The sequence below is a fragment of the Tiliqua scincoides genome, chromosome 5 (genome assembly GCF_035046505.1).
Source record: "Tiliqua scincoides isolate rTilSci1 chromosome 5, rTilSci1.hap2, whole genome shotgun sequence".
Classification (NCBI taxonomy): domain Eukaryota; kingdom Metazoa; phylum Chordata; class Lepidosauria; order Squamata; family Scincidae; genus Tiliqua; species Tiliqua scincoides.
In genome coordinates, this window is record NC_089825.1 from 23,591,497 (window position 1) to 23,607,132 (window position 15,636).

The 15,636-nt window shown below is 41.9% G+C and overlaps 1 protein-coding gene across 1 annotated transcript in view; it reads left to right on the forward strand.

The window, feature by feature from the left end:
* The first annotated feature begins 453 nt into the window (after positions 1 to 453).
* MINDY3 (MINDY lysine 48 deubiquitinase 3) overlaps positions 454 to 15,636 on the forward strand; it is a 36,174-nt gene continuing 20,991 nt past the window's right edge. Inside the window, exons 1-7 of the mRNA XM_066628519.1 lie at positions 454 to 525; positions 659 to 924; positions 7,199 to 7,278; positions 7,993 to 8,050; positions 9,231 to 9,404; positions 13,348 to 13,399; positions 14,482 to 14,596. Coding sequence (XP_066484616.1) covers positions 828 to 924; positions 7,199 to 7,278; positions 7,993 to 8,050; positions 9,231 to 9,404; positions 13,348 to 13,399; positions 14,482 to 14,596 — 576 coding nt within the window. The 5' untranslated portion in view covers positions 454 to 525; positions 659 to 827. The remainder of the gene's footprint in view (positions 526 to 658; positions 925 to 7,198; positions 7,279 to 7,992; positions 8,051 to 9,230; positions 9,405 to 13,347; positions 13,400 to 14,481; positions 14,597 to 15,636) is intronic.

The window sequence follows — 15,636 nt, forward strand, 5'->3', positions numbered from 1 at the left end:
GAGCTCTTTGCAGGGCAATCAGCAGCTTCAACACCCGATTTCTGAATCAGCTGCGGCCTCCCACAGCTGCAGCCACTGGGACTGGTTTTGTGCAGCAAGCAGAGAAGTCCAACCGGAACCGGAAGTGCTGGATGGGTGGAACTCTTCACCTACCCTTAACTCTTTGGCCCCGCCGCTCTCTTTCCCTGAATGATGCCAGCCTCCAGGCCCGCCCCCGCCTCCCACCCACCAATTGGTGGAACCGCCTGCTTGTCAGATGACCGATCCAATCAGAGCCAGCCCCGCCCTATTGTTGGTCTGTGTGCGGCCTTTTCCCTTCTCTCTCCTCAACCCCGCCCATGTGCTACGCCAAGGCCAGAAGGGGCGGGACCGGAGCCCCCAAGCCGCTTTCCATTCGACAAGACGCTTGCTCGTCAACGGCGCATCCAATCGGAAGCGGCCGTGAGCGTCCCTCCTTGCCATTGATTGTTATTACTGAGGGAAGCGGCTGAGGTACCGGGAGTGCGGCGAAGAGCAGGAAGGCGGGTCGGTGCCAGGACTGGGGGCTCCCTGAGGTGGGGGCGGGGTGGCCACGCCCTTTGCCTCAGCTGAGGGGTGGGGGCGGGGTGAGGAGAAGCGCCGGGCCTCCCCTCAGAGCTTCCCGCTCTCCCTCCCGCAGGCCTGGCAGCGCTGGAGTCCCGACCGCCCTCCTGGGAGACGCCCCGGACCCCGCCGGCTCCCGCCCCGCCCATGTCCAGGGAACGCGGGCTGGCCGCCGCCCCGTCGCCTCCGCCGCTTCTGCCTTCCGCCGCCGCCAGGACGCGCCCGGCCCGAGAGCCGCCGCCGCCATGGCTGAGCTGGGCCAGGAGGTCGTCCACCTGGTGTGGGGCAAGCAGCCCGGCTCGCACGGCCTCGCCGACACCATCTTCTGTCGCTGGGCGCAAGGTAGGCGCCCCGCCCCGCTCACAGCCCGCGCCCCTCCGCCCACTGGTCCGCACAGCTCCCCTCCCCCTCTGACCACTAGCCTGCACAGCCCCGCTCCCCTCCGCCTCCTCCCCACTGGTCCACACTACCCACTTCCCCTCCCCTCCTCTCACCACTGGTCTGTATAGCCCCATTCCTCCCCGATCACTGGTCCACACAGCTCCTCTTCACCTCCCCCCACCACTGACCCACCCTACCCACTTCCTCTCACCACTGGTCTGCACTCCTCCTCTTCCCCACTGCCCACACAACCCCACTTCCCCTCCCCACTGGCCTACACATCCTCACTCCTCTTCTCCCCCTCTGCCCACTGGTCCACACAGCTCCACTTCCTCTCTCCCTCCAACCACTGGTCTGCACAGCCCCACTCCCTCTCTAACCACTGGTCCATACAGCCCTGCTCCTCCTCCCTCTCCCCATTATTAATTTGCCACACTTCTATTCCCATGTGTAACCACCATTGGTTTCCCAATCTTGACTTAGGCCAGTGCTTCCCTTGGACTTCTTACCCCCTCCCCATCCATCTGTGGCTTCTTACATGGAGGGTGAGGCAAGAGGAGTCACATTTGTGGAATAACTGCTTTCTATTGATATGGCATTGTGAGGGAGAGGTGGGTTCTTTCCAATTTGCTTGGGGTTAAGGGATCTTTCTGTAAGGTGACTCTCAAGGCAAAATGCTCCCTCCCTTTTATCTATCTCCTTGTACTTGACAACATCCTATCTTCTAATTTGAGTCGTAGTTTTCAACCTCTTTCATGTCTTGACCTCTATAAATAAACAATAAAGTATGACACTGGAGGCTTACAGCTGATTCCGCCCACTCCAATCCCTGCCCATACTGTTTCCCTTAACTTCTTGTATCTTCACAACAACACTGTGAGGTAGCATCCTGAGCAGGGCTGACCTTAGAAGCTGTTGAACTCAGTTTTGGTATCGGGGACCCCTCCAAAAGAGGAAGAGGTTTCATGACCGTACAGGGGTCTTGACCCACAGATTGAAGAACACTGTCTTAGACAGATGCTTCCCTTGGATCTTGGACTTGCTGCTCCCCCCCATCCATGACTTCTTATATGGAGGGTTGGGCAAAGGCAGGGCAAGAGTCCTCAGAAAAGGGCTGACCTTTTTTTGTTGATTTAGCATTGAACTGTGAAGAGGTCTTTCCAATTTGCGGAAGGCAGGTAAGGGACAGGTAACATGACTCTCAAGATAAGATGCTCCATCCCCTTCTATGCTTTCTTGTACTTGACAACTTCCTGACTTCTAACTGGCATGAAGGGATCCAGATATTCCAAGGTAGGCGTAAGCATGATATATGCAAGGTGCCCACCTGCCCTATATGAGCTGGGGTGGGTCTTGCATGATGTAGTTGAGAAACAGATTTTTGGTTTTTAAAGAAATGCCTTTTTATCACCTGCTACTGGAGATTAGATGCCTCTTTTTACCTGCTCCCTTATCTATGTCTATAATCAAAATAATCATGCCTACTAGTGGGGTGTGTGTGTTTGAATAATGCTATTTATTGTAAATAGCAGCAACTGCTGCATTGTTGACATGAATGCTACTGGTTGTATTTGATCACATGTGTAGGTCAAGAGCTTCAGGCTGTTTTCAGATAATTGTTCCAGTCATGTTGATTTGTTTTTCTGCTCAGTTTCCACAGTGTCTTCTTGCATATTATTTTACCTGTCTAGCTGACAGATCTGGAAAAATCCTGGGTGTGTAAACTGTACAGGCATGTAGAATATTTCCTCTGGTACCCAGGAATCTGCATTTTTTTGTCTATAACACTTCTGACTTCTACAAATGTTTCTTAATTTGGAGTCTGAAATCCTTTGGTGTCAATTTCAAAGGCAAAGCAAGTCCAATTTCAGAAGCATATGCAGGATAAGGCCTCAGCATTTTTTAAATATAGACTTGATCTTGGTTGATGTTAGAAGTAATGGTGTTTAACTTGTCCATGAATAATGAATATAAACACTTTTTAAAAATTCCTTTATAGTGGGGATAAGGAGCAGCAGGAACAATTTCTGGGCTAGGATAGGATATGAAATGTACCCCTCCTCCACCCGTCAATGGCAAAATTTTGGGTTGTCCTTGTGGTCTTTTTGCACAGATACCAGGGTTTCTTTTTATTATTTGTTAATGATGTACCTGTATTTGGTTGTGTCCTTTAGAACTGTATTTTGTAACTTCCCAGAGAAGAGAAATTACTCATTGTGAATACTGCAGAAGTGTAATTAACATTGTGATTCAGTCCTGTGGTCCAGTTAAGAGAACCACCAGCAATCAAATCAAGTGCTTAGCGAGCAGTTTTGAACCATGTAAAACTAATTCCAAATGTAGCAGAAATATCTCAGCTGTAAAAATGAGCAGCTATGCAATATCTCAATCATAGTAAATCAAACGCAGTGTCGTACCCAGATAATTCCCTAGCAACTCAAGAAAAGCAACAATAATATTAGTCCGGCAATGATGACGACATTTAATCATGCCATCCTTTCTGCCAACCCTAAGCATAGGTATATGACAATAAGGCTAATTAAGTTACTGTTTTACAACAAAATTTACTGATGAAAGGAAGTATAAGAATATTTGTCCAGAGGTTAATCTCAGTGGTACTGAATAGACAACCAGGAGACATAATTTGATTTTCTTCCTGTGGTCATACTGCCTCTTCTTCCAAATGCAAATCTGGTCATGGTTGACATGTTTCAACAGCAAAACATTAATTCGTGGTTATAATCATGTGTGTTGAATCAGTTTTTCTATTTAATAACATGGTAACAGTGGGGCCTCTGAGAATACAAACTTGATACAATAACCACCCTTTGTTTTTTATATTGATCTGCCTACCATGTTTGTATGGGTCCTCTCCCCTTATGCTTAGTGTGATTTACCCTTCAATATTGTGACTGTTCCCTTTTGTGTGCAGTTTGCCAATTTTGGCATTGAATTCTTTTCCCTTTACTTTCTCTGTTGCATAGGTTTGTGAGTCTCATTTTGAGGTTGCACTGTGTACAGTTAATATCCTGTACTGACCCTACTGGTTATTACTCAGCTGGTGCTTTTATATTCTGGTTTTTAATGAGTTATGCTGTTCTTTCACTATTATTATGGATCCTCTTCCTGCCTCTGGACAGCAAGATGATGAGCGAGTGAAGGGTGACCAGTGTATTTGGCTGCTTTGTTTTAGGGTGCTGAAGGGAGTCATTCATTGATGCTGTATATTTGAATTGAAGGACTAGGGTTTGTGTTGGTGCCCGAGACATTATGGGGTTATATATAGGTCATACCTCATTATCCACTGGGGCTTCTGTTTCGGAACCCCCAGTGGATAAAAAATCAGTGGATAGCATATAATTGGAAAAATAACTTTAAAGACCCACTTCTAGGTTTCTTTCTCCACAATTGTCACACCAGAATGCATTGGAATAGATGCTGTACTGCATTCAGTGACTAGATGGGGTGAATAATGAATGTAGTGGAATGAAATTATAATTATTTAACAGCGCAAAGGTGGGAAATCGGATTCTGGTACTTTTTTTCCTTGTTACAAGGCATTTAAAGGTGGACCTTGATATTGGTGGTGAGTCAAATCAGTGAAAACCAAGGTCCCACCTGCGTCTGTTCCTGTGGAAATGTGGTGTCATGACATGTTTGTCTATGTGGTGTAATGTCTTTGATTTATTAAAGATTCTGCTTTGATTGTGCTTCAGGTATGTGAAATACTGCTTAATTTTTTTGGCCAAGAGTAGGGTCTTAATTCAGGCAAGTGTCATTATGCATTTCTCACACAATGCCATTAGTTGGCATCAGGATCTACAGTGTGTGATTTGAGCAAAGCATTGCAAAGTGGCATTGCCCAAGTTACTTGCCCCAGTACAAGGGGTAGCTTTCTGACTGCACTTGTATTAATAGTACTTGAAATGAACTATATGGAGTAGTCCTTGGTGTGAGGGGATTTTTGAGTAAGATTGGATCAATATTCACAGTGCATTTCCCCGTTGACTTGGCAGTATGTTTTTCCTCTTCTCTTATGTAGATTTATCTTTTTTTTCTTCTCAGTTTCTTCTATAACCTTCTTTTTTTGGCCTTTGGTAACTTTATTTGGTTATAGAAGGAACTCTGATCTTTTGTCAGTAGCTATTCTGTTTTCTCCTCCTTCCAAGGCTGTTAACCTACCACAGTTGTTAGCCTGTCTGGTCGCCTTGTTCTTATACTTGGTAGTTGCATCACAGAGTGGTTTTTAAGTAGGTTCAGTGGGTCCAGGAGTGTAGAGGTGCTCAAGGGTAGTGGTGTGTCCAGTTAACTTGATATTGTGCTGTCAGCTTCTTTGCAGTCTTGCTGTTTTGGGGTTATGGCCTTCATCCTTCCCCCAGGGGTGTCCTTTTGATGGGAGGATGCCCATAGGGGCAGGCCAGGCTTGGTCAAGTGGTTCCTTGCCAAGCCTAAAGGTGTGTGCTTCAGAGGGACTATCTTTTCTTTTTCTTAGGTGTGCTTTCCTTTCCCATTTCCCCCAAATGCTCCTTGCTCCCTTCTCTCATTTTCCAGTCTCACTGGGAAAGGAAAATGACTTCCTACCCCATAACTCTTTCTTTCTATGGACCTGGTTCTGCTTATGCCCACCATCTGTATTGGTTAGTCATTTGTCCTCTCCAATCCTTCTGTCTTTCTCTGTTACCATTTCTCATGTTAGTCTCTCTTTTGCCTTGTGTCTAGCACTCTGACTCCATCTCTACCCTGACATGTTTCTCTCTTATTTATTTATTTTGAGAGTTATATCCTGCCTTTTCCATGCAGAAGCAGATGCCCAAAGCGGCTTACAAAGCTCCATAATAGAGTACAAATGAGTTTGTTACAATAATTGTTCTATGGACCCTTTTCTTCCTGATGGAATGGCAAGTTCATCACATCTGGCATGTCCATCACATCTGGGTAGGCCTTCAGGAGCAGTTTCAAGTCAGCCAAGCTGTAAACAGTGTCTCTTCCTGGCTCTTATATTGTCAATGACAGCTTTATCAGCTTTCAGTCTGCCATCCAAAATTCATTCAGGATTGTTCCTGCTTAGCATTCTTCCAGCAGCCTTCTGCTCAAGCATCAGACCATGCCTGCTACTGTTTTCCTCCTCCCTGTCTGTCCCTGCCCCCTTAAGACCCTTATAAAGCACCATTGGCTGGTCTCTGGCTGGGTTGGCTCACACCTTTGTCATGTTTCTCTTAAGATAGACTTCAGTTGTTTGAATCAGAACTTGACCTCATTTAACATTGTACATTTTGCAAATGCACTTTGATTGGCGTGGTGTAGGAAAAGGTAAATTAGTCTGCAATCCTAGCTACACTTTCCTAGGAGTAAACCCCATTGACTGTAATGGAACTTGCTTCTGAGAAGACATGCTTAGGATTGGGCTGTAGGTGATGCTGCTGCATGTTGGACAAGTATTGGTATGCTTGATCTTGCTAAAGTAAGTGATTGACAGCTAAGTGAGGGTCAGACTAAATCTGTCACTGCTCTAGCTGTTTGTCACTGCTCCAGCTGTTGTACTTTAACTGTTACCACTCCCCAAACAAATCTCAGAGTTGCTGTAAGTTCCTGAGAACATTAGTATAGTGAAAAGAACTGACTAGAGTAGTGGTTCTCGAACTCTCGAGGAGTTCAAGTCATTGAATTGAGGTAAGTCATTGAAGGGGAGGGGTGAAGGCAGCAACTCAGTCCCCAAAATTGTGCTGCTGCCAGGGATAGGGGCCAGTCCCAGCCTTCTGGGTGGTCTGGGTAGCCTGCGAACCCCTATGTAGAACTCCCCAAGCCTTGAAACTGCTAAAAAAAACCCACATCCACTTCCAGTTTCATGACAAAACCTGGAAGTGTGTGGTTTTTTTTACTATTTTTAGTCCTTTGGAGGCCTGAGGAGCCCTGCATGGGAGTCTGCAGGCTTCCTGGAGGAGGCTGGAGCTGGCTGTAGGTAAGTGTACAGCCCTCCCCCCCATAGCAGCATAATTCTGGGATTGTGTTGTTGCCTTCCTTGTCTCTTAAGGGGCCAGAGTCAGGGCTTGCCAGGCTGGTTGGTCGTGACCCAACAGTTTGAGAACCCCTGGACTAGAGTGTTGGGAATTGTAAGATAGGGTCTGGGAATACTGGATATGGCTCTGCGCAGCTTGACTCTGGCAAATAAAAAGTGTTCTTGATCAAGGAGCATTACTTTGGAAACAACTAACATAATTTTGGTTCTCATTCTTAGGGTTTGTGTTCAGTGAATCAGAATCTACTGCATTAGAACAATTTGAAGGAGGCCCTTGTGCTGTGATCGCACCTGTTCAGGTAATCCTACAGTAGCTTGTGGGATCTATGTAAATTTGATACATTCTTATTTGAACTCTCTATCCTTAGCCTTTCTTCTCTCTATAGCAACCCTCTGTGATTCCTGAAAAAACCTGCTCTTGAGAGTTAGGAAGCCTTCTGCAGTGGAATGGCATGCGGCAATGGGGGGGGGGGCTATGAAGGGAAGGGGAAATCTGTGAAAATTATACCTCTCCAGTAAATGGAAGTACCTTTCATTCACGCACAATTTATGATGCAGCCCAATATTTCTAAGAATTCATGTTCATGTTCCATGTATTTCTATAATATTTAATTTATGATAAAAATTGTCAGTGTGTTAATGCTCTGGGATAGAGGTAGATTTGCGCTCCCACACTTGATCTGATTTCTTAGGTTAAGAGAGAAAGAGTATATGTGCATGAGAAGACTGGTCAGTTCCAGTGCATAGAGCCTGTTAAAGTTGAGCCATTTTGTAAACAGTTCAGCTATGTATAATAATCAGATGACAGAATGAGCTTTAAAAAAACTTAAAATGTATTTTTGCCAAGGGGGGGGGGATAGTTTTTAGTCATTGGAAATATATTATATTAGCTTTAATCTTAGCCAAAAAAAAGTTGAAAATGGCATGGTAGAGCAAATGGGAACACTTTGCACCACTGAAGGAAAAAAATGGATCATACGTTTCTGATATGTCAATATTATTTTTAATATAAGGCGTTCCTTCTGAAGAAGCTTTTAACTTGTGAGAAATCTACCTGGAGACAATGTGAAGGTAACTACAAACCTACTTCTCCAAGAGGGTTTTGATTCAGTATTTTCCAGCAAATGAGCTGTGCTAAGCGAAACCATAGTTCACTATTATCAGTGAGTAATGTTCTTCTGTAGTAATTTTAATATGCATTTGTATTCTAACTGCAGTATTTGATGATGATTTCACAGAGGTCTAGAATTCAGCACTGAAAGCCTTAAATGGTTCATCATGAAGCCTCAAATCCTACAAATGGAATCATCGTGCAAGTTAGGCTAATTGCAAAAATTTTTATTTGCATGCTTTCTTCTGACTGAAGAATCTTTTAAAAAAACTTTTGGGACTGGAGATGGGCTGGGACTCATTGAACATTGCAATCAATAAGATTAACGAGGAAACTGGAACTATGGCCAGTGAAAAAGTCTTGCCCACCTTCCTCAAGTCTCTGAGGCTTAGCAGAAACTACCCACATGTATAGGGCTGTGTTTTTAGAAAGCAAGCAAGCAGACTCCCCAGGGGTCTGGCAAAGCTGTCAGATTCTAAACACAAATAATAAGTGTTTGTAAGGCTGAATTTTTGTGATAAACACAAATGGTAAACAGGTTCATAGAATATGGTGTACGTTTTAAATTCTAATTGCATATTTAAGACAAATCGGAATTCATCATGCGGTTTACTGTGAATTATCCAACTGTAGGAGTGTCCTACAGTTATAGGCAAAAATGTCTTACAACTGTCTTCATCTAACTATTGTTTTTCCTCTCCACATCATGCCTCCTGTGTTCCTTTTCCTGCTCAAACATGCACTGTTCCCTTCCCTGCTGTCAGAAATTTGTAGGGATTGTATGTGAAAAGAAAGTACTCTTTCACTTGTGTTTTACTAAACTAAGATGGAGGAGACCTCTTAATGCCTGCTTGCCTCCCTCCTGTGTTCAAACACAAAATACTTGGTTTTTATTTGTCCCCTTTGCTCCCTAAAATGGCTTTCTGCCAAAGTGGATAACTTGGATTGGCAACCGAGGTGCAAGGTAGCCCTCCAGGAATGGATTTAATCCATAGACTGCAAATTGACAGCCTTTCTCAGAAGCTACCTTTAAACCTGCAAATGTTTTCCATTAGAAAACCTTGGTTTAGATGGAGCAGTATTGAATATTGCTAGCTGTATTGTCCTTTCAAAATTCTGTTTGTTCTTCAAATATTTCAGAGGAAGAGCAGAAGAATCTCCTTTGTCATACATTATGTGATATTTTGGAACTGTCCTGCTCTGATAATTCAGAATCGTACTGCTTGGCAACATGGCAAAGAGGAAAAACTGCTGAAGAAACTGCTAGTATTTCTGAGAGCCCACCTGAGTCAAGTCACCAAGAGGAGCAGCCCTGTAAGATATGTCTTGTATAACGTGATTTCAAGCAGAGCTTTACATTTTTTTAATAAGCCTGGTTAAAAAAATATATATTGTACTACAGTCTTCTGTCCTACTTCTGTCTCATACTAGCAGTGATAAATGTTGTAGTATTACAGAACTACAGCTCTAGCATAATTATATTCATTCAAATTTCATGGATCTAAAATTGTTGATAAGAAGTCTTAGGATTAGTGGTGCATCCCATTTTGGCAGCACCAGGCAACCCAAACTGTTCAAAATCAGGGCTTGTGATGTTCAGATTAAGAGCACTTTTTTTATAAAAATTGTTTTAACAGATTAATCAGACAATAGATCTTTTTTTAAAAAAAATGTTGTGGAAATTGTAGTAGTCTTTCAGGTCATTTAGGAAATCTAAAGTCAATTGAAAGAAATCAGTTCAGTTTTTCTGAGTGAATTGCAAGGCTGCTGTGCTTCTGCAGCAGACTTTAAGAGCAGTGGTATTCAAACTGGGGTGTTACGATGCCCCAGCCTGAAGGCCCTGGCCTCTGCCCCCTTAAGGGGCAGGGGGAAAGGCAACAAAGCGATCCCCAGGAGTTGCTCAGGGGGCTGCAGGGACTGGGATGCACTCACTCTGCAAAACTGGAAGTGGAGCGCGATCGTTCCACTTTCACTTTTGGAAGCCTGGGGAGCCCTGCAGATGCTCGCACAGGGATCCCCGCACCCCAGGACGGCTGCTGTAGGGACTGGTGAGTGCATCCCAGTCCCAACAGCCCCCTGAGCAGCGCAACCCTGGGGATCATATCGCTGCCTTCCCCCCCACCCCCACTGCCTCCCTCCCTTCCCCTGCAAGGACTTACTGCGGTTTCCAGACTCTCTGAGACGGTTTGTTCTCTCAAGGATTCTCTTGAATTTGTCAACTTCCAGCATGTGCCTGAGTGGGCTGGTCCTGAGGACCTGACAACATGCAGGTTTCCTAAACTGTTCTGTAATCTTTGGTATGTCTCGAGATTACCGTGGATGTAGTTCCTGTAACAGTTGTTTGGTACCCGTTCTGCACTGTGGCACTATCAGGTCATGTAGAATGAGTAAAAGGTGGTAGATTGTTTGGAAGAGAGATTTATAACACTGTATGTGACTATTCTTGTCAATCTATTGATAACAGCAAATATAAATTACTTTTTTCCGAGTCTGTAACAGTAAAGTAAGAAATTAGACCCTTCCTTCCTTCCACTGCAAAAGTAACTTCTGGTAACGTACTGACTGCTTGTAGAAAATACTAAGAAACCATTTTGATTTCATGACTTTTTGAAACTGGCATTATGATCGCCTTCTGGTAAAAGACAGAGCCATGCTACCGTCATGCCAGTGGTCTCTGCTTGTGCTTATCTTAACATTTATCAATTTCTCAGCTTCTCATTATTTTATATTCTACCCTTGTAGTATTCAGCAGAGTTATTCAGTATCAGCTTTTGGGTTCTGAATGTATGTGAAGAATCTGGATTTTGAGATGAAAATTCAAATCAGACTGATAACTGATAACATTTGAAATGTTCTCGCTTCCAAGAATCTTCACTGGAAAGAGTTTTGTTTTTGTTGCTGAATTGTTTTTGTTGTGATTTCACAGTTAGCTCTCTTGAGTGTATTTATATTTAAGGGCAGGATATGGTAAAGCCAAAAAATACGCAATTAAGTTTAAAGCATCAAGGCGTTATAAAATGCAAGTGCATTCTTGCAAAACTAGAACATAGCAAATTAAAATCAAATTCAGCCTAAGTTTTGAAAAGATCTGGGGAAATAACATTTTAATATCCTTTTCCTGAACAGGGTATAGCCACAAGTACTACAGGGAAGTACCATAGCCAGATGTACACACTTGCAATATTCCAATTAAATATTTACATGGAATGTATTAAGGGGAAAAAGGCATATGTATTTTGGAATAGATCAGTGCACAATTAATAAGGTAGATGCTTAAAATTGCAATGTTAGGATCCAGAGTACTAGGTGAGGTGTTCTGAACTCCCTCTGACCAATAAGAGCAGTACCCCACCAGGTATGAGGGATTGCTAAAACATTCTGCTATCACCACCACCTTCATGCATATGTCTCTTTGGATCCCAGCCAAAGTCTTCTGTGTCTTATACGCTGAATAGTTACTATCTTAGGCTATTTTATATTGTTCATAACTTGTGATTTGAGAGGCTGGGAGAATTAGTGGTGCTGGACAGCCCATAGTGATTTACTGGAACAATAATTTTATTGTAAATCTAATAGTAAATAGATGTTCTAAGCATTTTTCTGCTAAATAAGGATCACTCCAAAAATATAAGAGTTTTGACTTGTTAAATCATGTTTTTTATATAGATCTGACTTCACATAAAGTTTGACATTTTTTCTTTTTATACTCTGTTCAACAGTGAATTGGGCTACAGTTGCTTTATTTCAACCTTCCTGTTTTACACAGGATTTTTTCTTTCAATTGTGTTCCTCTATTCAGAGTTCACCTTTTAATGTATTGTTTCTGCCATTCCAGTCAGTTGAGTAGTATCAATGTGATATTGGCAATCAAGACTCAGATTGCCAATGCAAAGTCTACTTGTTTCATCTGCTTTATGTTGTGTACATCTATGACTTGTTTGCTATCCATTGATTGTAGTAGTGCAGTTTGCAGGTTCAGGGATTTCTTTATCATTATTTCCTCAAGCTGTTTTCTTGAGTCGGTCATAATGTAGAATTCAGTTGGATACAGTGGAAACTTGAATCAAATTCAGAATATTTTCTTTATGACCTACCATTCATCCCTACTTATGAGTCCAAAATAAGCATTTTGTTATACTAAAGCTTCCCGCAGCAAACTTTGTACTTCACCATCCAAAATAATTTTTTAGAAGACTGTATAATTTAGTACTATTCTGGTTTTTCTCTGAATATTTAATCAGGACTGCTTTTTAAGGGATGCCATTCAATCACAAGTTGCAGTTCAAAATTTTTCCTATGGCATCAGTGCTAGATTTACCCCTAATGTTAACTTTTGCATTCGTTTAATAGACATCTTAATCCTTAGCCTTTCAAAAAAAATTTTTTTTACAGTTAACTTTTAACTTTTAGCCGCCCTGGGTCCCTTTGGAGCCGCCCTGGGTCCCTTTGGGGAGAAGGGCGGGATAAAAATAAAGTATTATTATTATTATTATTATTATTATTATTATTAAAGTTCAAACTGCTTATCCTCATACTTGTTAAATTCCATAGGTGATAGCTGTCCTGACCCATTTTGCTTATATCCTGCAAGCACTGTAATTACACAAATCATATATGGAGAAAAAAACGCTTTTATTTTCTTTCCAAAAATGAGGAAAAGGTGATAAAGTCTACTGAGCCTGTGAAGGCACTAAATGCTGTATTTTTTCCTAGTTATAGAACAGAAAATTCTAAACCATATATAGGAAGATAAACGTTGCCTAAAAAGGCATCCAGCATAAGTCTAATTGATTTGTGTTACAGCAAACTCTATTGTGATGCAAAAAATTAAAGAAAATACAGCGTCCTTTTGTTCAGTCCTGTTCTGAAATGGTTCAGATAACTATACTTTGTTGTCAAGTAGACTTTGTAAGAGGACTAGTAGACTGATGTGTTTGGTATATTTATGCTTGTTGACTCTCTCCTCTGTGGTTGTCATAACTCATGCAAAATGGACTGAAAGTTTTCAAGGCTATTAAACTTAACTGGTTTATTAGTCTTGGCAATATTTTGTTGTTGAGCCTTAATTGCTTGTGCATCAAGTTAACTGTTTGGTGGAAACCTAGATGGTTGCATTAAACTGGCTTGTACCATGTAGCTCTGCAAATGGGGGTGGGAATGGAGTTAAAATAAGAGGTGTGAAAGTATTTTAGCTTGCTGTGTGTTCTTGTGTCACTTTTTGCCATGTGTAGTGCTGAAAAGTGTCTCTTGTGTATAGCTGCCTTGGCTGTCGAAGAGCTTGGCTTTGAGCGATTTCATGCATTAATTCAGTAAGTAACATGTTGGAGCACTTAAAATACACTATCTTGTAGTCCACAATAAACAATTTAAGGTTCATTTTGTTGAACATCAATGTTAAAACCTACTTATAAGTAGACCCCAGCAAGATATTGCTTTAAATACTTTTTTAAAGCGTCAATTATCCAAATCTTTACTACTAACCTGTTTTTTGTGGAAGTTTGAATTCACATTTTTCTAACTTCCAGCATTGGCTTAAGTTAAATTGGGCATTTAAGGTGGTCCTGATTGCAAGGTAGTTCTGTAAGCCACATATATTTACCAAAAAATTGCATGATTTAATCAGTCCAGATGTTCATTCAATCACCCCAGCATTTTGTGTATGGAATAGTTGAATTTTGCACTTCATTGGAGCATAAAAGCTAACTTTGTGTGGGCAGATAGGTGAATGTGCCCAGCAACTAGTGTTGCTTACTTCATGGTCAGGTGTATTTCAGTCTCCTGCTGATAGCAGATTTGTACTGTGGATGGCTTCTGAAAGAAGCCTCACAGTACCATTCAACTGTTAAAAGCAGTAGGAAAGAGGGACACCAGAATGAACATACTTCCAATAGAACTTGTGTAAGTACAGGAGTTAGTGTGCAGTGTTCTGTGCTTGCAGTTCTCTGAATCAGAACCTGTGTACCTGATATTTCTGTTTCACACTAGTTCTGTTAAGATTATGTTTGAGCACTCTTGTTTGATAAGAGGCAATGTGGTTAACTGCACAGTTATGCGCTCACAAAACTTAGCGTCATTAAAATGTAGTGATTATCTACATATAAGAACTACTAACGTCAACATCACATGAGAAATCTGACTTCCAAAATTCTGACAGATGCTGGCATATTGACACCACTAGTCTTGTGTATCTGCTATAACTACTTGCTTTTCTTTTGCAGACAATTGCAAATGATGATGTTGAATTTGTGTTAATCACAGATAACTACTGTCTGATCTCAGCATATAATAGCACCTTTTATTACTCTGCATTGTGTTTATCAGATGTGAAAATCTTACTCTGTAACTGTCAGTCCAGTGCAATGTTTGATTTGCTTTTCTCTTTAATCTTCAGCAAGCAATCATTCACAAGCTTTCCCGATTTTAAAGACGCAGTTTGGAATCAGTATTCAGTCTGGACAAACAGATTTGGAGTGTTGCTTTTTCTGTATTCTGTGATACTGACCAAGGTTTGTTAAATGTTTAGCATTGATACAAAAACGTGTTAAGAAATGAAGTTCGTTTCAGAAATCTGGAAAGTGACTTCCTTATTTGCATCTTGCATAAGTACACTTTTTAAAAACTCCTTTCAGGGTCTCCTTAGATATTATTGCATTTCCTGAACGATATACTGTGCTTTAAAAGGAAAACACTTATTAGTTAAGATCTAAAAAACTGTTCTGTTCTGTCCTAACCTGACTGGTGTATCTAGTGATGTTTGGTACACTAGCGCAATACCATGTTTTCATTGCAGGTTACGCAATCCCTCTGTTAGGAAAATGACTCTGTAGTCTTTCTCTATTTAAGATTTTAGAAGTTCCCCAACTTTTATGGTAGAAAATCTGAGACCACTTTATGAGGAGGCCTTCTGTCGCAGAGGAATGAGGGAGGGGGGAGCAAAAGGACTTGTTCTTTTTGCTGCATCCCCTTCACTACTATGCATAGTTTGAGAGTGTATGTACTGGGAGAAAAATTTCTGTGTTGTAAGAGGAGTGGCTATAAGTTCATTTATTAATCACTGCCTGTATTTGCACCCTGTTTATCACATTTAACTTCAATAGTCTATGATCACATCTTTAGTACTGTATTTTTAAATGGTTGTCACCTTTGCACTATGGGATAAGTTGTCATTACATAGGACTGTTAATTAGCATGTCCATTCTTTGTTCCAACAAATAACTGAACTGCCAGCACCTTGGTCTATATTCAACATCCATTCTTTCCATAGTGTAATGGCAATAATTGCTACACTAGTCCAAAACAGTGCAGCCAGTTACCAACATTATTTACCTTTGATACTTAAGGACAAACTTCCATATGACATTAAGCCCCTCATTGCCACTTGCATGCTTATGTCTGCTAAATAGCAGCCATGGAGTGGGGGGGGGGAGAGGGGATTTTAGCCCTTTGCCCCCACTGTGGTCCCAGTTCAAATTGCACTTATAACTGCTGTTTGTACCAAGCAGGAAGCATTGCCAGCAGCATGCTTAACATAATATGCAGCATGGTC